General features: G+C 33.4%; 1 protein-coding gene across 2 annotated transcripts; it reads right to left on the bottom strand.

The window, feature by feature from the left end:
* Nucleotides 1–6,620: 6,620 nt before the first annotated feature.
* On the bottom strand, nt 6,621–17,209 carry LOC134721106 (nucleoredoxin-like). 2 transcript variants are annotated; one of them, XM_063583849.1, is made up of 6 exons: nt 16,967–17,209; nt 16,578–16,777; nt 13,864–14,020; nt 10,401–10,478; nt 7,640–7,893; nt 6,621–6,970 (listed from the first exon to the last, which is right to left on the bottom strand). In XM_063583849.1, exons 1-6 carry the CDS (start codon nt 17,058–17,060, stop codon nt 6,830–6,832), a joined length of 924 nt encoding a protein of 307 aa, XP_063439919.1. In that variant the 5' UTR covers nt 17,061–17,209; the 3' UTR covers nt 6,621–6,829. The 2 variants fall into 2 exon arrangements, with proteins under 2 accessions (XP_063439919.1, XP_063439922.1); XM_063583852.1 differs by having other exon boundaries at nt 7,640–7,842; nt 16,967–17,169.
* Nucleotides 17,210–27,568: the final 10,359 nt, after the last annotated feature.

Below are 27,568 nucleotides of genomic sequence, written 5' to 3'. Positions count from 1 at the left end.
ATACATCTATCAAAATCACAGAGTGGACGTAGACCCCAACAACCAAAAAAACACTAAGTAAAGATCTGAGTGTACTCTCAGTAAATTACTGCTAGTTCAACTTGAAGCCAATAACAACTTACAAAAAGAAATCATGAATCAAAGGCTAAATTAACACTTAGTTAAGATCCTCATACATTTTCTATATATATGCACATGAGATCACTTTCTATGCACATAGTTTACTTTACATGCGCATAGTTTACTTTATATGCGCATAGTAATTTATATGCACATAGTTACTTATATGCACATAATTTACTTCATATGCACACAGTTGACTGTTAACTTCATAAACGCTTAAGTACTTGATATGCGCTTTGTACTTGATATGCACATACTTTACTTTAAATGCACATAGTACTTGATATGCACATAATTTATTTTATATGCACATAGTTTACTTAATATATACATAGTTTACTTTATATGCGCTTAGTTAACTTTATATGCACATAGTTCTTTACATGCACGTTAGTACTTTATATGCACATAGTTTACTTTATATTCACATAGTTCACTTTGTATGCACATAGTTTACTTTATATGCACATATTTTACTTTATATGCACATAGTTCTTTACATGCACATAGTACTTTATATGCATTAAGCTTACTTTATATGCACATAGTTCACTTTGTATGCACATATTAGTTTACTTTCTATGCACGTGGTTTACTTTATAAGTACACAGATTACATTATATGCACATAGTCTACTTCATATGCACATAGTACTTTATATGCACATAGTGTTCATATATGTATATATATAATTCGTCTAAATAACAGTCTAACAATCACGCAATGTGAAAATTTCCACCAATCTATGACTTCCGTGAACTATTTGTTTAATGACACAGAAACTTACAGACATTTTTATTCTAGCTCACCATTTAAAAAGCATATGCAGGTAGCTCCTAAATTGAGAAAGAAAGAAAACAAACAAATATTATTTCCGATCTTCGTGTGGCAGCCCATATAAGGAATGATCATAATATTATACATTCAATCGATAGAACGTAATTCAAATGAAGACCATAAAAGGGAGTATACTCAAAACGAGACTTAAAAGGCAGTCTATAAAAAGAATTTGATTGCAGAGAGCAATTTATAGGTCGGGACATTTTATATTTGGATAAGCTTTAGACTGCTAAAATAGATTTACATTTTTACCTGATATACACGTTCTCTATTTATAAAAAAATATTTTACGGCCTTTAAAAAAAATTGATAAAAAAATATTAAAAGTTCACACTATTACATCTTCATAATATATGGTTACTTTTGAGGTGGTACCAACACTATTTACTTATTAAAGCGTATTCTAAACACGATTATGTAATCAGTTATATTTGTTCTTAAGTGATATATCCTGCAAAACACTGTCGCTAACAATAATATCTAGCGCTTAATAAGCTTTTGATTTTATGGGTATATATATAATAAATAGGTTCATACAATCAATATCTATTTAGTTAAGTTTTAACCTTAGTTTCATAATGTCATTGGTTTTTTTCAACCTTTCTATATACGGTTACAAGAGGGTTGCTGCTCACTACGGGAAGCTATTAAACAAAGAGTTCCAACTGGTTAAGTTGAAATCATCCCTTCGTAAATTTTAAGGACGCCATCACGAGTTGGTTGACCGTTATGAAATAATCGTTTCACAAATGATATCGGTATGTTCCTTACTATCCCCTTCCCTTTCATAAATGTGACCTACCGAAATAGACTATTTACTGGATTTGTTATATACCATGACCAACACGACGGGTGCCACATGTGGAGCAGGATCTGCTTATCCTTCCAGAGCACCTAAGATCATCCCTAGTTTTTTGTGGGGTTCGTGTTGCTTATTCTTTAGTTTTCTATGTGGTGTCATGTGTACTTTTGTTTGTCTGTTTGTCTTTTTCATTTTTAGCCATGGCGTTGTCAGTTGATTTTCGATTTATGAATTTGACTGTCCCTCTGGTATCTTTCGTCCCTCTTTTACAAAAGTATTATTATGGTCACATCTGTGGTTTGTTTCCTATAAGAGTAAAATAACAGATTTTTATGATGCTGTGTTACTTCGTGTCCATAAGTAAATGTTTTTTGGGACAGACTTTTCTTATAATTTGCCAAAATGAAGATTTTCCTATGTTTTTTTCTAAAATATAATAAAAAGTATGGGTCACCGTGCTAATTTTTTCAAGGTATGAGTCGTTGAAAATTGCCTAAATTTGGTTAGTTTATTCATGAAAAAACACATAAGTGAGAATAAAAAAAAATCTATGAGCTAGAATTTTGAAATAAATTGTGAGAAGATAGGTTTCATAAAATGTTTAAAAAAAAATAAAAATAAAACATAGTGTCACCAAACTTATTTTCTTGCAACAAGTAAAAATAAAAAAAAAACCGAGAGTGGGGCGCCCATATTCGCCGGGGACACAATTTCGCCATTTTTATGATTTGGAGGTGTAAAAACTCCAAAGGATGGCTGAAATGGAAGACATATACTGGTAAAGGATATTATATAACAAATATGATTATTTTTTTAAACTTGCAGCACCTACTGATAAGGACCGAAAAACGGACAACGATTTTCGGCCAATTTCCAGAAAAAAAAACACGAATTCAAAGAAGTATTTCTAAGTAATTCTTTGACTGAATGCCCTAAATTTCAGTTCTTAACACCTTTGAAATGTCTGCTATTCATCTAGAATGAAATTGATTTAAATAGATGTGTAAAAACGGCGAATATGTGTCCCCCATTGACAAGAAAATCAGAAAATTTCAAACACCCTTTAACCTAATTTTTCAGATGATTATATTCAAACAAACACGTTTTCAAGCTTAAAAATATTTTGCATTTGAAGTTATCTTCATATAGAAATATCAGTATACTTCAAAAACATTTAGACATGAACATAAACTGTAGAAAACATGAAAAGATGTGGCGAAAATGAGCACCCCACTCTATTAGCCCACTATAAATTTTGTACTAAAACAGTTATCTCCCCTTACATTGCTCATTTAAAAAAAATGATTTTAAAAACCTAAAAGATTGATATTTGTTAAAATATTTAGTATAATACAATAAATTAACAAGTTTTCTTTATATGGATAAACAGTCTAACCATTAAATTGCCAGTCGTTTCCAAATTTGCTGATTTGGGCAAATAACTAGACCGATTGTGTACTGTGATTGCACAACCCAAGATGGCGGTATACAATAATTCTACCTTATTTCAGAAGTAAATTGAAAAGTCCATACACATTTATTTTCATACGAAAAGGAAAATAAAAGTTGTGTAACCGAGAGATGCCATGCACTGTGAGTAAGGTGGACTTATTGTTTTTACAATGTTTTATTAAAATAGGGCTATTCTCAGGCTCGAGATACTCCACCAACGAGATCAATCATGGGTTCGGTTCGCCTGGCGATTCTCAGTATCGAGATTCGTCTTTAACGGCATTGATTGGTTCGTCTGATGACTCTCATGATCGAAATACTTCATCAACGGCATCGATTGGTTCGTCTGGCGATTCTCATGATCGAGATTCGTCTTAATAAACGGCATATATTGGTTCGTCTGGCGATAATCAAAATCGAGATACTTCATCAACATCATCGAATAGTTCGTCTGCTGATTTGCACGATCGAGATACTTCATCTACGCCATCCATTTGTTCGTCTGGAGATTATAATGACCGAGATACTTCAACATCATCGATTAGTTCGTCTGGCGATTCGCATGATCGAGATACTTCATCAACCGCATTGATTGGTCTAGCGATTTTCAGTCGATTGCATGCACTGGAGACGTTAATATTCGCAAACTGTGAGTATATTCGCAGATACATATATTATATATTAATGCCGAAAAAAACATTTAGTTCCCTTCCAAAGATCAAATAAAAAGCTTCGCTGAGCGCAGTCTTATACTGCGACCGCATAGGTTGAACCCTGAAAAGTTGTGACAAATTTGGATACAATATTCAAGCTAGATTCTGTCAGAATTTGCATTGTGATCAAATTTTTGACATAGTATAGGTTTCTGGCACCAAAAAAATGTCAAGACCTTACAAATCTATTGCATGATACTGTGCAATTTAAGATTCTTCGTGTAGTTGGAAATTTAAAAAAAAAACGATTGCACCCATTAAAAAAATTGGAAACCCCAAAACTATTTGCCCCCCTTTCCTTTTGAATTAATTACCCCCACACATGCAGCCTTTTCTTTGTATTATGGAACCTTGAAGTATGATTTCAGAGAGATATATATTGTTAAACATGAGTTATGGTCTGGAAACTAGAAAAATAGAATTGAGAATGGAAAAGTGCTTGTTTTGGCCCTTTTTAGGCCCCTTATTCCCTTAAACTCAGTTCCAGCCTCCCTTTTGTGATATGGAACCTTGTGGTACAATGTCAGAGGGATCAATATACTTATACACAAGCATGGCGTATACGTTATATAACATTTAGTTGAGGCTCTCACAAGTTAAAGAACGGAAACCAAATTTGGGACGTACGGACGTACAAGGGTAAAACTTAATTTCCTTGATATAGAGTTGCTGCTTCATGTTCCAAATGGTGTAACCACAATCCGGTTCCCTGTTTTCTTTATAAAGCATCATCGGCACCTCGTATTTTCCCGTTTCTAAGCCTCATACAAATAAATTTCATATTTCAAGACACTATACGTATATTGTCTTTATACGGGAATCGAAAAAAAAATGAAAAATGAAAAAAATATGTAACAAAAATTGTTAAAAAAAAAAGTGTTTGGAATTTCCCTCTTGTGGTACCATTTTTGGGTATTTCCCTATGAGCGTAGTCAGGGCGATAAGACATTGACATATTAAGGAATAAGAAAGGGAAAATTAACTTAATTAATAACATTTGATAATCATGGTATCTAAAAAACCAATTTGAAGACGTAAAAGTATAAATTCATAAAAGTTTGACCATTGTTACTTTACGTTGTCATGGTCGTGACGTGACGTTGTTGATGAAATACAATACGGAGGCGGGGCTTATAGGTTAGTTGGGGCCATTGACGTATAAAGCTAACGTTTATATGTATAGTAAAATAGCTGATTGCAGTATAATAAGAGTTATCATATTACTTGTACTTATATGACAAGACAATGGTGTCATAAATAAATATAATTACATTAGGTGTATGTTTCATTATAATACGTTATTCTGATTGGCTAACTGCACATCACATTTTATTCCTCAAGCAATTGCTCAGTCAATAAAACTTATCATTCATGATAGCACGTGGTCCCACAATAAAGTGTACAGGTGAATTAAATTAAAAATTTATAAAATTCGTGTTTTCATGATCATAGCTAAAAAATGTAATTATAAGTATTGAATGCTTCTTTTTATAACTTCATAGGGTTGTAAAAGCGTTGACCGTGCGCACATTTTTAGAATGAAGCGCTTCCGCGCTTCATACAAAATGTACTTCGGTCAACGCTTCTACACCCCAATGAATTTACAAAAAGAAGCATTCAATTCTTAAATAACAATCTGCCGAAGCATCTGATATCACCCCCGTTTTTAGTCGTAATCATGTTGCTAAGTTTTTTCTATGTTGTGATTTGTAAACAGTTGTTTTGTCTTTTTGTCGTTAAGTTTTATTTCATTGTTTTACCATGGCGTTGTTGATATTTAACTCATTAGTTTGAATATCCATTTGGTGTCTACCCCTCTCTTTTGGATAAATATTGTTTCCGGCAAGCAAGTATTTTATTTACAATATGAAATAATTATTTGAATGAAAGAGCATCATTGAGTTATTACAAGAACAAATTTCCTTATTAATGAATTCACAAAAGCAAAAAACAATTGTTAGTAATACATAAATCACCGAAGAATGACGGTAACATACCAGAACAGATATAGAAGGCGTTTGAATATATTCCCGCTGGATGACAAACAATGGTAAGCGTTCGGCCTTTGTTTCGACTGAATGAAAAACAACGGGAACGTTCAAACAATAGTTCGACCTTTATTTTAGACTGAATTAAAAACAATGGGAAGTGTTCGACCTTTATTTCGGCTGAATGAAAAACAATAGGAAGCGTTCGACCTTTAATTCGGCTGGATGAAAAAACAATGGGAAGCGTTCGACCTTTATTTCAGCTGAATGAAAAACAATAGGAATCGTTCGACCTTTAATTCGGCTGGATGAAAACAATGGGAAGCGTTCGACCTTTAATTCGGATAGATGAAAAACAATGGGAAGCATTCGACCTTTATTTCGGCTGAATGTAAAACAATAGGAAGCGTTCGACATGTAATTCGGCTGGACGAAAAACAATGGGAGGCGTTCGGCCTTTATTTCGGGTGAATGAAAAACAATTGGAAGCGTTCGACCTTTGAATCGGCTGGGTGAAAAACAATAGGAAGCGTTAGAACTTTATTTTCGGCTGAATGAAAAAAATGTATAGTTTTCGAACTTTGTGTCAGTCGGATGAAAAACAATGGGATGTGTTTGAACTTTATTACGGCTGGATGAAAACCAATGGACATGATGGAAAATGTTCGATATCAATTTCAGTTGGATGAAAAAACAATCAAATTTGCAGAAAGAATTTTTAATAATAAAAGAAAAACTAAATGAATGATATCCTAAACAAATTATAAATAAGGTGGTAAAATATCTTACAACTTAAAGTTAATAAATAACATCGTATAAAAATTATCAAAACATGTAGATGTGGTTTTTAAATAAATATTGCAGATTATTGCAGATTCAAGAATATCATTTAATATCCATATATTGTCTTATTATACGTTCCATGCAGCTGGGAATGTTTCTGACGACTGGACACTAGCACGGCCATTTTTATCTATTATTTCTCCTGTGTTACCGTTTAAGATGATTAAAGTTGGAATACCACTAACTCCAAATTTACTACTGCAGGTAGCCTGAAATAACAAGGTTAAAATGGAATAAAATTTCTATGGACGAGTTCCAACATTTTATCACTTTCAAAAATATTTCCATTGTCAAAAGGAGTATGTTATACTTGTGTTACTAAAAGAGGCAATTGTTCATAAGTTCTTGATGGCTATTGTTTTATTTTAGAGGACTTTTCTCAATGCCATTACAATATAATTGATTCTGCAAACGATCTATTTCGTTGCGTGTTGATAATTTGGTGATGTCGGCAGATTTTAAATAGTTTTGTTCAAATTTACCTTTTTTCAGACTTCGATTGAATTAAACTTTGACATTTGAGCCTCGGCTCCGAGTTGAAGACTGTACCTTGACCTATAATGGTTTACTTTTATAAATTGTGAATCGGATGGAGAGTTGTCTCATTTGCACTCATAACACATCTCCCTATATCTATATACTTGTATATATAATAAATCTTGTTGAAGAATGTTTGTCTGTTGGCAGTGTGTGTCGTTGTTTGCTGTCTGATTGACATTAATCAAACATCTTATTTTGTCTATTTATATCACAGACGTTTTAAGCAACAACCAAAATGTAACAGTGTTTTAAAAAAAGATTGCAATTACTTTTTTTAATCATTTGCCAACTTGCCCTTCGCCAAGTCACTCCTTACTTAAAGTTATAACACAACAAACCTTCAAATCTCTTTTTTCGAAATCCATTGCTAGCCATGGCATTTCTTTAAAATAGTCATTAAAACTAGCTTCATCACGATCAGAACTAACGAACACAATCTCAAAGTTATTGGCGCCAGCTTTTTTCCAGTCTTCGTACTTCTTGGCAAGAACTGGTGTGAATCCACGACATGGTGGACACCAATGGGCGGAAAAGTACAAACCTGAAAACGTACACAAATATACTTTTAAAAAATAGGCGGAAAAGTACAAACCTGTAAACGTACACAAATAAATTTTCAAAACATAAGAACAATGCATTTAAACACTCAGGGTTCATTGCCTAAAAAGGTTTGACGAATGTAATTGACACGGTGAATGCAAAATAGCCTGGAAGTGGATTTGTGGTCTACAATTCACATTTTGTACATGTTGTAAGACAATTTTGTTTAATAAATAAAAACAGAATTATTTTCAATTTTAAGAATCAAATTACAGTTCTAAAACTAGAACGTTGGATTTATAAGATGCACATGAACATATTCTCGAAATATATTTATGAAATTAGATCTATAAATTCCTTCAATATGTATTCATTTGTTTCATGTTTCATTGCTCTAATATATAAAGTAAAGGGTTACTGTCATTCAAAGTGGGTTATCCGCGCTATGAAGCCTTAAATCAGAGAACAGTGTACAACGGTACAATACCTGATTGAAGTTACATTGATTCAAGGGGTATGTTTATATAACAGTCCCCCCCCCCCCGGCTTCGACCCCCTAAACAGTATTAAAATAAACCAAACCTAACGCAAAATTAAAACTCTGTATGGACTGACAGTTTCTGTTATATGGGCGTTTTTCAATAAAAGCGTTATTTTCAGACCTAAAAAAAAAAGGAAAATCTACTTGTCTAAAATTTAATTCCAAGAGTTATTTTGAATACCTCTATAATAGACCTGTTTGTAAACAAAAAGTGCAATCTTAAATATTCTTTAAAATGATATTATTTTCATAATTTGTGTACTGTTTCGTAGGGTACTTTTGTCCCCTACGAAACGTCTTCTAAACACACATATTTTTTTGCAATTTTAAATGTTTCCTATAGACATTCCAGTTTTTTTACTTTAAATACTAGAAAAATATCATTGTTTTCTGAATTGGAAAACCATTTTTATCGATAAAGATTAGACAGTACTACACATATGAAGGTTCAACTTATGTTACGTAGTGGACATTTTGATGCGTTTCGTAGTGGACAAAAAGTTTCGTAGTTGACATCAACCCTATCATATGTTAATAAAAACATAATAAAAATTACATGAAACTAACCCTTGTTATTTGTTTTGCACGAATATAATTGAAAAAAGATTTAAAAAAGACTGCATGGTAGTGGTAGTGTCCACTACGAAACGTTTTTCTTCCATACTTGTTTCGTAGGGGACCGTTTCGTAAGGGACGTATTCGCATGTTTTATTTTTTTCCCACAATCCCTATATTGCAACAGTAACAAGACTGATTGTATTCATCAAAGCATTTATCAAGCTGTACACAGATATTTTTTTTATAATTTTAAAACCAGATACTGAAGGAGATTTGACCCGTTTCGTAGTGGACATTATCAAAAATACGGTATCACTCTGGTCCATTTGATGTGCTCAATTTTTCTTACCAACAATTTAATTGCCGTTATAAAAGCATCACTTCTTTTGTAAGACCCTAATGTTTATATCTCTTGCAAACAAAAATTACAATGATTTTATAGAACTGTTTATTGGCAAATTTTAATGACTTCGTTTCGTAGTGGACATTTTGTGAGGGACACACCTTCTGAAATTAAAAAACCTATAATGAAAGCTGTTTATTAAAATATGTTGGCTCTGAACATACTTTTGAATATTTAAAGAACTTATGTAAGGTAAAAAAAACCATTTATTTCTTCTTTTTTTATGATATTTTAGAGTATGAATGTTGAACAGGCGGTCTAGGGACATGCCATTTTGGTTGTTTTGGACCATTCAGGAGTCAATACCTTTTCAATCCCTCTAAAAATAAACTGTTTCTTTGCATAAAAATGTTAAATCTAATTCAATGTACTGACTGCACAAAAAAATACTTGCAAAGATCAAACACATTTTTTTTTAAGTGGCTGGGACAAGAAAATACGTTTTTATTGAAAAACGCCCATATATGATTTCAGTTATTGTAACCAACATATGAACTATTTAAAACTTGGATTTCCCAATACTTGAGATAATACATACACAAATATTTACACACGTATAAACACAATTAGTTAACCTTGAATTGTCTGTAGTACTTGATCTATGATATATTGATATTGTTTACATGTGTTTATATTGGAGATTTATAAATAGTGTATTTTCCTTAAACAATCAGATTTTAACTCTTTTTCATTTCTACTTGAATTTTTTTCTTCAAATCATTGATTTTATGACAGAAATTACTGATACAGATCCTTGTTAAAATTTATAATTGGTTCGATAAAAATGTAAGTAATAAACAGTGAAACACCAATAGGGGATTAACACAATGATCAATGAATAAACGAATGGAAGGAAAACTGTTACTGATGTATCCCATTTGACAAATGCTGTCGAAGTTATTTACTTATTTAGTCTTTTTGTAATAAAAACGAAACCTATATTATACATATACGGTAGTTTTTGCCTTAAGTAGGAGAATATCTAAAAATCGTTGAACCATGAAGTTGTAATAATAATAAAGTTTGTTAAGATCAAAATAACATCGTTAAAACTTACCGACAACCTTGCCTTCTCCGGTAAAAGAACTGGTATCTACAGCTCCATCTTTTCCCTTCACTTTATCACCAATTAATTCTACAATGGCAGACATATTGAGTTATTTCACAACAAGTTCGTGGTCAAGCTATATCAACTCTGGATATAAATATACTGACTTGACGTATAGATTAAATGTAGGTAATTATAAATGTAGAAACTCTCAGGTATAAACACGTTTACAGATAATGGAAAGTTTTTACATGTATAGGTGTTAATAAATAGGTTTGGGAATGGGGAATTAATAATGCATGGACAATATTGGTTTAAGAACACTATAACATGTAAATGATCCATTGATTTAAATTTGATTTACTATTTGTTTACCGCGAGTAGAGTAGGATAACTGTATACACCCCCTATTTCTAAAACGCTTGACGTTCCTCATAAAAAATGATAGTAATAAAGCTGATCATTAAAGATTGTTTTTCTCATACTTTTTTGTGAATAAGTCGCTGCAAGGAATTTTATAAATTAATACATTGCTTCGTCGAGCGTAGCTGGATGCGACCACAGAGATCCAACCCTGAACAGTTGGGGAAAACTGGAATGAATATTCGCACTTGATACAGGTCTGAATATGGGTTTTAATTAAATATTTGACACACAAAAGGTTTCTCACACATAATATTTATAGTCAAAGAACTGGAATTGGTTATATAATTTGCTTTTTGCTTTTGTTCAATACACTATGATGTTGCGAATTGACACCCCCTTTATTTTTGCCAAAAAAAAATATAGCTGATTTAACCTTCCCCTGCCCCTTTTCCCAAAAATACCTTTCCGTCAAGATATGGTCATAATCTCAATTCAATTGCAACCATAATAAACCATTTAAATACATCGTTAAAGTCTTAAAATAGAAAATGACATACATCATCATGGCTAAAATTAAATTACCTAAATCAGCATTTTAAAAATAGTAACTTCGAAAAATAAATTGACAGCTAATCACCTTAAGACAAAACATCATTTCTTTATACATAATTTATAAGCAGTGTAAGGGAGGCGCTTGTCAATTTTGTGTTTTAATTACCTCCCATTCACTGTTGATCACTGTTTTTTTGCGGTCGTATAAAAAAGATCCAAATAACTCTCTGTAATCCGGCATTTTTTAATATTTCCTCAAATTTCTGGGCAGCTGCACCCGTTGAGGACAATAACAATCAAACCCAAGGAGTAAACCAAGACTCACAAAACCAAAGGACATTTACATCAACGGTTATAAATAATAAATAAGAAACAACACGATTTCCACTAAAAACCGGGAGCGAAATGAGGTGCTCCGGATGGATAAGCATTTCCTGCACCGTATACTGCACCCGTCGTGTTATTTCTTTGTACAATTCAGTAATGATGGAAGGTTATAATGACTGAGGAAGAATATCAGATATGATTTCTGATACACTTTTGTTATAATGGCCAATCAGGTCATGATGGCGACCGTAAAATTTCTTGAGTGATTACCTTAATTTGATTGATTCATAGCCCTGTCGTAGCAATTTTTGAGAAAGCAGTATTCCTCGTTCAACAAAATCAACATACTTTGAGTAAGCGCTAGAGTAACGTATCAATTGAGACACATATACTCCATATGCTAGTGCCGCTGTGATGTTGCTACACAGAAATGGAAAGTTGACTATAGGAAAATTAAAATCATCGCGCTTGTCATAAATTTTGGTATTTAACTTACCATCAGTAGTCATTTCGAGAAAAAGATCTTAATATCAAGCAGATTTCTCTGCGTCGGTAGTATCTTTAATTTCAAGTTCACTTGCATATATAAAATGTAAATGATCACTGAATCTATTATTATTAAGAAACAGTACATCATCTTGAAAACTGCAAGAGGACGAATACAAGTCAGGATTTTTTTAATTCGCATTACAATGAACCATTCTATTCGCACGACCTCATCATATTTGTTTTTATGGATGTCATCAAGAAAATACAGACTGTTTCCTTTGTTAAATGATAACTACTGAAGTGCCCGCTTGTATACGCAAGCCAGAGAAACAAAAGATGGACTACGTTGTTGGCAAGTACAACCAGTATAGAAGAGATGGAATTACAAGGAAGTAATTCATCGGATGTGTAGCATAATATAAATACTCAGCAAGAACAGATTTATAATTCATTGTATTCCGATAACAAGCTGTTTTTGAAATCAGGTTATCAGTAAGAAATACGTGAACTGAATCATGGAGTCCTCCGGAATCTAAACAAAATTGGACCTTGTTACCGGATTACATAAGCATTCCATGTTTTCACATTTACAAATAAAAGTTAAAAGTTTCTATAAAAAAATAAACGAAAAAGACACTTTTATAGGCAACAAGAAAGTTGCGATTGCATTGCTGATTGATTAGTATCGTGAAGACGAGGAAACTCCATAAGATGCAAGACGACTGTTATAAAGTAGTCTCAGATAAGAGTTCATATAACTTACGACCTTAAATGAACCAATCATTACGGGACACACGGAATTCTTAGGGCTACATTCGAGTTCACCAGCGCAACGGCGGTGTCATAACAATAGTCATTTAACAATCTATAATGTGTGTGTCATAACATGCAACGTCAGCAGATAAATATCATAGCCTTTGCCAAGGGTAATATTGAAATAATTCTGTAGAATAAATAAAGCGAATACACAAGAATTAAAACTAACCATTAGTGGTATGATTAGATTTCATGTAAGTCTTTAGGCTCATTGTTAATAAAAACAAAACCGACATGAGTCGTTAGTTTTCTCGTTTTAATTTTTTTATATTTGTCATTTCAGAGCCTTTAAAAGCTGACTATGCGGTATGGGCTTTGCTCACTGTTGAGGGCATAACGGTGACATATAATTGTTAATTTCTGTGTCATTTGGTCTGTTGTGGAGAGTTGTCTCATTGGCAATCATTACACATGATATATGGCGTGGTTTGTAACTGTTTTAAATGCCTGTCATCGACGATATGTATGATTGTGTATCGTTCAGTCAGTCTGTCCGTTTACATGTAAACACATTTTTAAATAATTTAATCAAATATCATTGAAATTTCGGAAGCGCCAGAGGCCAGAACGGGTTTTTGTGTCGTTCAATGTTACGGGCCTTCTTCACAGCATAAGGCATCTACATGTATATTCAAAGTATGAAACTTTCAGGTTTTCTGCCTTATGAAAAATTAAGCTTTAGGTAGTTAGTTCACAGCAAATAAATGCAAAAAATAATATATCAGGTGGCAATATTTCCAAACCGGAAAGCAGGTTTTTCTTAAATGTTTTACTTTAGGGTAATTATATCTTCACGTGCTTACCATTTTTCGATTTTACACTTTAATATAGCTCCATAGTTTTGAAGATAACAGGTAACCTTTGTGCCAAGTGAGCTTAAACGTATGCTCCGCCAAATTTTGTCCACGTTGACCGATCTTACCTTTGATATTAACCGGATCTGTATTCCATGTTTTCGGAAACTCGTCACTTTCGCCTACATCTTCTGAAGCGTCCTCGCTGATGACAGTACCGGTTTTTCCACATACAATTGATAATGTAGGTATACCCTGCACTTCAAACGTTTCAGACAACTTGTTCTAATAAAAAAAAAGATGTGATCAAGGAACATACAATAGGGTCAATGAACAATGACTGTCATATATGCGATTAAATTCGGGTTATTTAATTATATCACACATGCATGGTTATGAAGTTATGAATACAACATCGACCGGTTTTACTAACCCATAGTTGTTCAACTCTGCGACGGTCGTTTTGGTCTCTTGTGGAGAGTTGTCCCATTGGCAACCATACCACGTCATCGTATTCTATTATTATTATATAAATGACTTTTCAATAAAATATGTCAGAAAAGAACCGATAATAGGGAATAGTAAGATAATAGTACGAAATCGACTTCAGTTCGCATGTCATCGACTCAACATGCTCAAGGATACTCAAAACCCAAAGTTTGAAAAAAAGTTATAAAACACAAAATATTCAATATAAGAATCTCAAATATTATATAAGGTTTTCATAAAATATTATTATATTGTCCAATCTAATGCAATAATAATTGGATTAATGTTCTCCGGTTAAACTTAGTAATTATTATAATAGCGATAATTGTTTCTTTTGTAGTTTTGAAAGATACATGTATTATTATTTTACACTTTTAACTTTAATCCGATGAAGTTGTGAATTACTGAAATCTACAAATACTGTACTGTTCTTGTAATTGTTTAATTAATAGTGATATTGTGCAATACAGTACTATTGTTCAATACTGCTCTATTGCGCAATACTGTGGTGTGAAATTACAGATTTCTAGCTTTTGTGCAATACTTTGGTGTGAAATTACAGATTTCTAGCTTTTGAGCAAAACTGTTCTTTTGCGCAATACTGTGGTGTGAAATTACAGATTTTTAGCTTTTGTGCAATACTGTGGTGCGAAATTACAGATTTCTAGCTTTTGTGCAATACTGTGGTGTGAAATTACAGATTTCTAGCTTTTGTGCAATACTGTTGTATTACGCAATACTGTGGTGTGGAATTACAGATTTCTAGCTTTTGTGCAATACTGTTCTTTTGCGCAATATTGTGGTGTGAAATTACAGATTTTTAGCTTTTGTGCAATACTGTGCTATTGCGCAATACTGTGGTGCGAAATTACAGATTTCTAGCTTTTGTGCAATACTGTGGTGTGAAATTACAGATTTCTAGCTTTTGTGCAATACTGTTCTATTGCGCAATACTGTGGTGCAAAATTACACATTTCTAGCTTTTGTGCAATACTGTGGTGCGAAATTACAGATTTCTAGCTTTTGTGCAATACTGTGGTGTGAACTAACAGATTTCTAGCTTTTGTGCAATACTGTTCTATTGCGCAATACTTTGGTGTGAAATTACAGATTTCTTCTTGCTTTTGAGCAATACTGTTCTTTTGCGCAATACTGTGGTGTGAAATTACAGATTTTTAGCTTTTGTGCAAAACTGTTCTTTTGCGCAATACTGTGGTGCAAAATTACAGATTTCTAGCTTTTGTGCAATACTGTGGTGTGAAATTACAGATTGCTAGCTTTTGTGCAATACTGTTTTCTTGTGTTTTATTGCGCAATACTGTGGTGTGAAATTACAGATTTTTAGCTTTTGTGCAATACTATGGTGCGAAATTAGATTTCTAGCTTTTGTGCAATACTGTGGTGTGAAATTACAGATTTCTAGCTTTTGTGCAATACTGTTCTATTGCGCAATACTGTGGTGCAAAATTATACATTTCTAGCTTTTGTGCAATACTGTGGTGCGAAATTACAGATTTCTAGCTTTTGTGCAATACTGTGGTGTGAAATTACAGATTTCTAGCTTTTGTGCAATACTGTTCTATTGCGCAATACTTTGGTGTGAAATTACAGATTTCTTGCTTTTGAGCAATACTGTTCTTTTGCGCAATACTGTGGTGTGAAATTACAGATTTTTAGCTTTTGTGCAATACTGTTCTTTTGCGCAATACTGTGGTGCAAAATTACAGATTTCTAGCTTTTGTGCAATACTGTGGTGTGAAATTACAGATTGCTAGCTTTTGTGCAATACTGTTTTATTGTGTTTTATTGCGCAATACTGTGGTGTGAAATTACAGATTTCTAGCTTTTATGCAATACTGTTCTATTGCGCAATACTGTGGTGCAATAGCTTTTTTGCAATACTGTGGTGCGAAATTAGATTTCTAGCTTTTGTGCAATACTGTGGTGTGAAATTAGATTTCTAGCTTTTGTGCAATACTGTTCTATTGTGCAATACTGTATGTATTGTGAAATTAAAGATTTCTAGCTTTCGTGCAATACTGCGGTTGAAATTACAGATTTCTAGCTTTTTTGCAATACTGTGTTGTGAAATTACAGATTTTTTAGCTTTTGTGCAATACTGTTATATTGCGCAATACTGTGGTGTGAATTTACAGATTTCTAGCTTTTGTGCAATACTGTTCTATTGCGCAATACTGTGTTGTGAAATTACAGATTTCTAGCTTTTGTGCAGTACTGTGCTGTTGTGGAATTGAAGATGCCGAACACATGCCATTGCACAGTCGAGGCGAGTAACGCTACCACGAAACCACCGAAACTGTTCAAGAAAGAAAGAAAAAATATAAATAATTACCCTTCGTTCTTCGTCATCATAAGGAACTGTTAGCCAAGGCATTTCTTTGAAATAATCGTCAAAACTCGACTGGTCCCTGTCAGAACTAACAAAGATAATTTCAAATGGATGACCAGCTTTCTTCCATGTCTCATATTTCTTGGCCAAATGTGGTGTAAAGGCACGGCAAGGAGGACACCAATGTGCAGAAAAATAAACACCTGCAAAAGGGTGTGGTAAATATAGACTATTTATGGAAACGATCATATTCATATGGGAACATTCCTCAGTGGTCACTCAGTAGACATGCAAGAAGATAGCGAAATAAATCATTTCTTGGGAAAAAAGAAATTTAACAGAGATATTTCAAACGTTATTCAAATTTAATAATCTAATTAAATCAGTCTTACCTATAAGTTTCTTTTCACCACAGAGATCTTTTATATCAACATCACCATTCTTGCCCTTGACTTTCTCACCAAACAGGTCAATTATTTTCTCCATTCTGATTGTATCTAAATGTCTGTGTAGTATAAACTTATAATGGTTGAATCGTTATGGATTTATACTTCAATGTACACTCACTAATCTATTTTTAGGTCTTAGTATGATTGAACTTCTAGAATGTATTGGTGGAATCGTTTATGATTAAGAATAATTATACTGACCACTTACTTACTAGTCTATTTTTAGGTCTTATTTCAACCTGTAGTCAGTGTATAAATGTTAAAAATAGATTTATGAATCGTCTACACGTATGACGTATTTTGTGTAATGTAATAGCATTACCGATAATGCGTGTTTAAACATTGAAACTAATCAATTATTCTGTTTTTTAAAGTGTGCTTTTGAAATTACAAACTATTTACAGTTGAACAAAAAGAATGTTTTGAATATCGGACGAAAACTAAATAAATGTTGTTTAAAGCAAAATGCTTGCTGTCAATTAAAAAAGAAATACGTGAACCCGAGACTGCTGTCTTGTCACAAACAAATGTTGCTGATTGAAATTAATATTTAGGCATGCACGTGTTAGGATTATCTCTCTTACAAGAAATGGTCAGTGAAAAGCATACGCACTTAAATTTATACTCGTCATTGAATAAAAAGTTGCGTCATCACATCATCACATCTAATATTAAAGTTAGTTATAACATAATACGGCATTTTTCCTTTGAAGTTTTTACGTGATAATCTGCTTAATAGTTCGGTTTCTGAAAAACCATCACAAACTAGTCAAAACTTTTACTAAATTTTATCATCGGTATAAAGACATCATTCGTAAATTTAGCTCAACATGCAGACTTCTTATACGTTCAGGTATTTCACATCCATTTTTTTATGGAAATATTCTTTATAAAGCACAAAGGTGTCAGTATTCACCTCATAAACTTACAAAACCTTTGAATAGACTTATTAAGAAGGGATATAATTACGATACTGTAGTCAAGTCATTAAAGATTGCATATTTTGGCGTTAATATTGAGTCACTGATAAGGTCTTTGCGTCGCAACTAAACACAATTATTCTAAAAACAGTTGTTGGCATGACACGGGTTATGTTCTTCTCATATATGTTATGATGGTATGATACTAAACCCCTAACGGGAAGGATTGTGCCTGATGTTCATAGGATGAAATCATAATCTTTCAGTCAGTTTAATTGAAGTCTGGAGCTGGCATGTCAGTTAACTGCTAGTAGTCTGTTGTTATTTATGTATTATTGTCATTTTGTTTATTTTCTTTGGTTACATCTTCTGACATCAGACTCGGACTTCTCTTGAACAGAATTTTAATGTGCGTATTGTTATGCTTTTACTTTTCTGCATTGGTTAAAGGTATAGGGGGAGGGTTGAGATCTCACAAACATGTTTAACCCCGCCGCATTTTTGCACCTGTCCCAAGTCAGGAGCCTCTGGCCTTTGTTAGTCTTGTATTATTTAAATTTTAGTTTCTTGTGTACAATTTGGAAATTAGTATGGCGTTCATTATCACTGAACTAGTATATATTTGTTTAGGGGCCAGCTGAAGGACGCCTCTGGGTGCGGGAATTTCTCGCTACATTGAAGACCTGTTGGTGACCTTCTGCTGTTGTTTTTTTATTTGGTCGGGTTGTTGTCTCTTTGACACATTCCCCATTTCCATTCTCAATTTTATGATAGTTTAATATAAAGATTGATATGTTATTCCATAAAAAAAAGAATCATGACGAACTTTGTCCTTGCAACATATAGAAAGGCGGAGCTTAAACATTGTTAAAGGGGGCCTTATACTATGGCTTAATCTGATAATGTTTATGTTAAACCATGATTTTAACTCCGTCTCAGTGTGCTCCTTCGTATCCTATTTTACAGGCACCATCTGTACAGTTCCCATCAAAACCATTGCATCCTCCTTTCTCGAGTCTTTGTTTTACGCCCTAATGTGGTTGACAGTCCAGTGAATGCACGAGGACAAAGATTTCGTTTGTTAAAACAAATATAATTTCTACTTTCTGGAAATTCCGTGCATGACTTCATAAAGGAGTAGGTCCAGTAAGGGCCTATTTTGGCCTCAAATTTCAGGTTCATCTAACGAAAGTTTTGGGACACTTTTTAAACACTAAAGTGTCTATTTCAATTGATCCGTTTAGTTTATGTGAAAGATTTTAACTGATTTAGTCATTAAAAACGCTCTGATTCAAGCTTAAATATGAAATGTCTATCAAATATGCCAAAAAACGTCACTTTTCAGATGGTTTTTGTCAAAAATGAAAGTGGCGACATGCGTGTTCATCCTCAACCTTTATATATGTTTTGTATTATCATTAAATACAATTTATATTTCAATATTATGAATGAACACGAATGCGGCCACTTTCGTTTTACACGAAAACCGTCTGAAATTAACCAAAATGGTAAAATTTTGAAGATTTCAGTAATTTAGCACGACTTAATGTTGCTAGTACACGATATAAGTGCATTGTATTGTCAAAATCAGCCCAAATTGATGTAGCATTCTACTGGCCAATGAACAACTAAAAATTTAAATTTTAACAATTTTGTAAAACTGTTATATTTTGGGGCCAAAAAGGGGTCTTACTGGACCTACTCCTTTAAGTGATTTAGTGATGTCTTCGTGTCATTGCCCCATGTCCGTCCTTATACATCAGTGGCGGATCCAGGTGGGGTGGGGGTCCGGGGGTTGTAACCCCCTCGTTTTTTTGGCCGATCAATGCATTTGAATTGGATCATATAGTTGGAACCTTCCCCCCCCCCCCCATTTGTCCTGTGTGGCAACGTTAAAGTCCACAATTCCTCTAAAGTCCACAACACCGCTAAACTCCACAACAATTTTCCGCTTAAGTCCATAACGCCGCTAAAGTCCACAAACTTTCCGCTAAAGTCTACAAAATGACCTCCGCTAAAGTCCAAAAGAAAACGCCGTTAAAGTCCACAATAACAAGTTCCGCTAAAGTCCACAAAAAAGCACCGTTAAAGTCCAAACATTTTTTTTATTATCAAAAGATCAATTCGCTGGTTTTATACTCCCAATAGTATATATATCTAATAAAAAGCATAAACCCTTGTTTTTTCAAAGTATTTCTTACGAAAGCGTATTAGGGACATAGTAAACATAAAATTTGTAATGAAATATTTTTCAAAGTCGAAACTTTGACATTCCAAATCTAAAAATTTCGACTTAATCTAGAATTTTTGACCTTCTCAAATTTTTGAATTCCGACTAAGTATTGATTTTTTTAAAACTCGAAATTTCGACTTTTCTCAAACGCAAAATTCGACTTTTTTCAAACTCAAAATTTCGACTTTACTTCAAACTCCAAAAAATACTTTCTTAAACTCCAAATTTTGACTTTTCTAATGATGCGTTCACACGTAATTCGCTTAACTGTCCGAACGTCTTAAACTTTTAATTTGTATCAACAAAAACGGATTTCTAAGGCGAATTGGTTAGTGCGAATTAGACAATTCAAATCAATTCGAATTAAAAAGGAAGAGTGTGTGAACACGATTAGCGAATTCGATTGGCCTTCGATTCGAATCAAATGTACGTGTGGACAACATATTGACTTATTTAAAACAAAAACAAAAAAACTTTTAAAACTGAAAATTTCGTCGTTTCCTCCCTATTCAAACATAGGCTGTTAGTAATCAAACAAAGCTACTAGTATTAAAATTTAAGGAGGAGAAGACATGGACGCAAATTAAAAAGCAACCGAGAATCCAGACATTTTGGCAATTTATTTTCAGAAATTCGTTTGGTTCTAAAAATATGATAAGGATAATATTTAATTGAAGAGTTTCATTCGGAAAGAACATGCATGTTGACAGAATTTTTTAGTTTGAATAAATTTCAAGATTTAAGAATGTCAAAGTTTCAAGTTAAAGTCAAAATTTCGAGATTTGAATAGTTCAAATTTCGAGTTAAAGTCGAAATTTACAGATTTGAAATGCCAAAATTTCGACTTTGAAAAAAGAAGTTCACTGCTAATTTTATTTCTACTATAATATATTAAAAGAAGATGTGATATTATTGCCAATGAAACGGCCTTATTATGTCCCTTATGTGGGGCCTTAAACTAACGGCCTTACTATGTCCCTTATGCGGGGTTCACACATTGCCGATTATTGCCCCCGTTTGAGAACAAACAGCGATACGACACGAAAAGTGAAAAAGTCGGATTACTATCCTCAATTATCTCGAATGTTCTATAATTATATGAACAAAGTCGTATAAGTTCGTAACAGATTCCTACGGGTCGGGAAGGGTCCGAAAGTTCGGCGAAGCACCCCGACAGTTATGTGCGTCCCGTAATGCGGGGTTCACACATTGCCGATTATTGCTCCCGTTTGAGATCAGACAGCAATACGACACGAAAAGTTAAAAAGTCGGATTAGTATCCTCAATTATCTGGAATGTCCTATCATTGTCTGATCGCAGTCGTTTAAGTTCGTAACAGATTTCTACGGGTCGGGAAGGGTCCGAATAGTTCGGCAAAGCACCCCGACAGTTAGGTACGTCCCTTAACATTCGGGGAAATTCAGCCGATTTAGTATAGTCGGATTACAATCGTGACTTTGTCGTGACAGATTCTGCTGTATCGGATCACAATCCTAACAATGTTCTGTGTATTCTGGATGGTGTCCTGTGAAACGGGGATGATCTGGAGAAATTTGCATTGCTGTTTTTCTGCCGTTTGAGTCCAGATTGCATCCAGATCTTGTCGATTGCGAACCGTTTTTGTCGAAACCGTTCCGAAACAGTCCCGTTATCAATTCTAAATTCGTCAATGATACCCACGTCAGAGTCCCGACAATTACAGAATACAATACTACTGAGACCAGACAAAGCCGTTTGCAATGCGATAGAGCGGACCGTGATAGGATTACGTTCCGACAGTACCTGGTCATCCCGAGTATACCGACAGTTTCCGAACGGATAACTTCCGTCAGCGTCGGTTCACTGTCTTGTCGCTATCTGATGGCTGATGGATCACATTCGGTAGAATCGGGACGCAGTAATGACAGACTCGGTCGAATTTTACCTGGCGAAAGATACAAATCGGATTAGAAGCGGATTTAGAACGGGATTATCGGGATAAATTCGCTTGGAAAGGGTTGAATATCGACGCTTCCTGAACAATATCTGATTGTTGTGATTAAAATATTTTTTTTACAAATTTTAATTGAAGTTTGAATTTCCATCCACGATTCATAGGATCTTGATCAGACTTTTAATAAATTTTAATCGGGAATGGTCCTGTCAAGGACGGCAGTAAAAATCGTGAATGTGCGACCCTAGCTTAAAAGATACAAATAAGATTAGAAGCGGATTGAGAACGGGATTATAGGGATACATTCGGTTGAAAATGGTTGAATATCGAAGCTTCCTGAACAATATCTGACTGTTGTCGTGATTAAATTATTTGTTTTACAAATTTTAATTAAGGTTTTAATTTCCATGCACGATTCACAGGATCTTGATCAGACTTTTGACAAATTTTAATCGGGAATGGTCCTGTCAAACTGAGACGGCAGTAAAAAACGTGAATGTGTGACCCCAGCTTAAAGCCCCAGTCCCACTAGACCACGATTGCACCACGCTCACCTCGATCATAAAAAAAATCAGAACGCGGTGAGGTCGCGGTATGAGCATGATTAATATCGCTCTACGATCTGTGAAAAAATGCAAATTTTGATGATCGTAGTACGATCGTGTAGATCGCAGTAAGGTCGTATCACGGTCGTGGTGTGGTCTTCAAGATCGTGATGAGCGTGGCTAACTTTGAACATAGTATTTTTGATAATTTACCTTTTGCTTATGTTGAAATAATTTTTAAAACAAAATAAAACGATATATGAAAAATCTTGCATGTCTGCTTTTCAGTTTTTTTGTTGTTTTTTTTTTTATCAAAATCACTCACGTGTACGTTATAATGTCATTTTTTTAGTTTGAAGCAAAGTCGAAATTTTGAGTTTGAGAAAAGGCGAAATTTTGCGTTTGAGAAAAGGCGAAATTTCGAGTTTAAAAAAAATCAAAATATTAGTCGTAATTCAAAAATTTAAGAAGGTTAAAAATTCGAGATTAAGTCAAAATTTCGACTTTGAAAAATATTTCATTACACATTTTATGTTTACTATGTCCCTAATACGCTTTCGTAAGAAATACCTTGAAAAAACAAGGGTTCATGCTTTTTATTAGATATATATAATATTGGGAGTATAAAACCAGCGAATTGATCTTTTGATAATAAAAAAAATGTTTGGACTTTAACGGTGCTTTTTTGTGGACTTTAGCGGAACTTGTTATTGTGGACTTTAACGGCGTTTTCTTTTGGACTTTAGCGGAGGTCATTTTGTGGACTTTAGCGGAAAGTTTGTGGACTTTAGCGACGTTATGGACTTAAGCGGAAAATTGTTGTGGACTTTAGCGGTGTTGTGGACTTTAGAGGAATTGTGGACTTTAACGGTGCCACAGTCCTGGGTTGGGAACCCCCTTTTTAAAAATGCCTGGATCCGCCTCTGTTCAAAATATATACAATGTACTAGTATACAGTATATGCCTAATTGGCTAAAGCTCTCCTGATTTTTACATAGTCCGGCTAGAAACAAGATATAAAATGACTTGGCTAAAGTAAACGCGATTTATTTCAATTAATTTAGAATAAATTTTAAAACGACAAAAAAAGATAATAAGACTTTAAAAAAACAGGAAAAAAACACCTAGAAAATGTTCCTTCTTCATGAACACCATCAAGGATTGGGACTAACTTCCACCAGATACCGCCACATCAAAGTCTCTAGAAATATTCAAGTCTCAAAACAATAAATTAGCTAAAGCCACAGAACAATTTGTATATAACATGTTTTTTATCATGCCCAACTTGCCAGAATATTTATCAAGTTGAATGTGGTCAGTATTTGGAAGAAGAAATATAAAAGTTTACATATTGTTCTTTTAATATATGTTGTTAAAATACTTGTGATAGGTCATGACAAAATCATATTTTTGTTCTGGGAAAAAATGTAACTTGGTACAGAAATCCTAGCTAGATTTTATTATTAGAAATATGAAATCAGATACACCATAAAATTTGATATATAAAAATATGATAAGAACTATGATCACTGGTAGTTTTATCATAATGTTTTATAACTCATTCTTTTGCATCAGTATCAAAACTCAAGCTATAGGGTATTCCTCCAGGTTTGTTTTGTAAGCACAGATGATTGAATATTTGACACATGTGGAGAGGGATCTGCTTACCCTTCCGGAGCACTGAGATCACCCCGAGTTTTGGTGGGGTTCGTGTATCTAAACGCTTTCCTAACCACGTTTAGACCTAAATATGTAGATGCGTTTCAAATCTAATCGCTGTTTTTACAGTGTAGTCTTTAGATGTCTGTGTTGTGTCTTGTGTACTATTTTTTTTTTATCTTTATTGTGTACTATTATTTGTCTGTTTGTCATTTTCAGGCTTTGTTTAGCCATGGCAAATTCCAAAAAACTAGAAAAGGTGCAGGAAAGAGCACTCCGTTTTGTGTATGAGGATTTTACCAGCTCCTACGAGGACCTCTTACTTAAAGCTAAGGTGCCCTCCTTGCAGATCAGACGGATAAGAACAATGGCCCTAGAAACTTTTTTAATTATAAACAACATAGCTCCTGTGTGCTTACAAAATTTGGTGAATGTGAAAAAATCTAAATATTCTTTCAGGTATGTAAATATTCTTGAAATTCCACAGGTAAAGTTAACCCGTTACGGTAAAAAAAATCGTTCAAATTTGCTGCTGCTACTTTATGGAACAGCCTTCCAAACCATTTCAGGACTGAAAACAGTTTTTCACATTTTAAGTCTTGTTCAGTCCTGGAACGGTTTTGAATGTCGCTGTTATGCTTGCAGATAATTCTTGAGCTGTTTATTATTATGCTGCAGTGAGTGCTTTTTGTTGCTCTGATCAAACATGTTTTTACTTCATTCAAAAAAATTGTTGCTTATTTTTATTGCATGCTATGTATGTGAGATTTCAACTTTGTATTACAGGTTGTTTTATATGTCAAAATGCACTGTTTTTATGTTATTTATATGTTTTTATATTCGGTCAAAAGTTCCTTAGAGCTTGTGTTGCTTATTTGTACTTATGCCGAATCAAAATAAAGTTTTCTTATCTTATCTTATCTTATCATCTCTGTTCGATCCATGAGTTTGACTGTCCCTCTGGTATATCTTTCGCCCCTCTTTTTGAATACGATCGTGAAAATGTTAGCACAAAGGTAACATACAAGTTCTTTTAAAAATAAGCCACTGATTAAGGGTATATTCTTCTGACGTTTCAGTCTCATTGAAATCTCGTCCTGGAATTATTTCCGAAATATGTGATACAAATGGAAAATATCATTGAATTACAAAAAAAATGTTATTATAATCAAACTTATCTCTGTGAAAAAATTGTTTATTTACAATGAATAGTTTTTAAGCATCCAAATTTTCAATTTTTGTTTACATTTCCAGTCAGTCTTTTAGCCAAAATTTTGAGAAAATGATTGAGAGGTACACAAATGATTTTACCAGTAACATGTACATCCCATATCACTTTTTTTCCTTTTAAAATTCTTAGATATGTATTTTTTCAAACATTTATAACAAAAAAGTTGAAATAATATTCATTTTGATCTTAAAACGGAGGTAAAATTTACAAATTTAAAAAATTGTCAGCATGCTAAATTTGACACAAAAAAGCATCAAAATATGAAAAAAAAAATCTTATTTTAACACCTAACTATAGTTTTATTTAAGTTAAATCTATTCAGACTGGCCTACTTCATCTTTATTGTAAGTATAAACAAAAGTTTAATTGTGGAACTGTGACTTTTTTTTTATTATAAAAATTGATGAAAAATGGGAAAATCATCCGTGAAAATTGGGTACTTTCAAAGGGCTGTAGCAAAAAAAAAAAGTGCACCACATTATGATTTTTCTTCCCCAATCACTTTGTTACAGTCATAAAACCCCAAATCAGGTTAAGAAAAATAGTTTAATTCTAGAAATCTTTGACTCCTCAGAGGTGTACATCTCTAATCTTCTTAAAATATTGTGGCTTTAGGTAGCAATTCACTTTTAATACACATCATTTGACTGTTAAACGGGAAATGTGTATTGCAGTTACCATTCTTTGGCCATCAGATCGATTTATTGTCTAGCATAATCATCAGTCAATATAATTATCTCAAAGGTTTTTCTTAAAAGATTTACACACAGAACGATTGTAATGTATAATGAATTCTATTTACTTTCATTGATGGCGTTGTATTAAAGAAAAACAATTTTGCTAACCTTGGCTTCAAATCTAGTGGAATTTTATCTTTGCCAGTTCTTTAAATCAAGAGGGGAAATAATTAATTCGTTGATGATACTAGGGTAGTACAACATCAACTTGTCTTACAATATTTAGAATCCTAGATACCCGATGTGTACACATTGGTACTAGTTTACCTTGTTAAAGGTTCGCCTGGAGTCTTTGAAGGGGGGCTTTTATTTTGCTCCAAGTAAGGGGTTTTCCATTGAAATGTATTTATTCTCACCAATAGTGGCACATCTGGTCAGTATTGAGTACCAAATCATATACCTAGTATGTAAGGATGCCACGCTTTCTACATGAATTCGTATGTGAGCTGTTTTCCTTTTCCGACATGCTCTTCTTTTACGGTGAAAGTCCAAATTCCCAGCCCTCCTTTCTGCATAATCCTGGAGAGACTGTTTTAGGAATATATTAGATATACAATAAAGTCAATGTGAAAAAAATACCAAAACAATTGTATGAGGCTACCGGAGAAACTGGTTTTGTTTTATACTGCAACTTGATTAAATTTAATACATAAATGATTGGTAGCTGTTTAAATTGTAACACAAATTTTAAACTTATTTTCATCTCTAAGTAGACCCTGATTTTGGAAAAAGTTATCCATGATGAATTTGGAATTGCACAAAATTTAGCTTTGCCACTATATTTAGGAGATAAACACTAGTTGAAGTACAACTTTGTTGTAGTCTCGTATATGTGCCTGAACTATTTGCTACTATACGTTAAGCGAAAGAAAACAAGTCATGATTAGTAGAAATTCATTAGACATTTGAGAACCTAAATTGACCAATAATCTGTCTTGTTTCATTTCTAACTTCTGATTATAGTATAGTATATATAGTATTCTGTGCTTTGATAACCTTATTTTTAGACTGTCAAACAAAACAAAAATCGTTTATCACTTGGTGAACAACTAATATAACATAATTCGGACGCTAACATGGTGTTTTTTTGTGTGTGTTAGAATTAATTATCAAACTAAAACATTTCTCGTTTTTTATATAGATAAGACCGTTGGGTTTCCCGTTTGAATGGGTTTACACTGTAAATGTTTTGGAGCCCTCTAAAGCTTGCTGTTCGGTGTGAGCGTATAGGCTCCGTGTTGAAGACCGTACCTTGACCTATAATGGTTTATTTTTATAACTGTGACT

Source organism: Mytilus trossulus, chromosome 6 (genome assembly GCF_036588685.1).
Source record: "Mytilus trossulus isolate FHL-02 chromosome 6, PNRI_Mtr1.1.1.hap1, whole genome shotgun sequence".
Taxonomy (NCBI): domain Eukaryota; kingdom Metazoa; phylum Mollusca; class Bivalvia; order Mytilida; family Mytilidae; genus Mytilus; species Mytilus trossulus.
The sequence above is the reverse complement of the archived record's forward strand: the minus strand, read 5'-3'. Positions and strand labels throughout refer to the sequence as shown.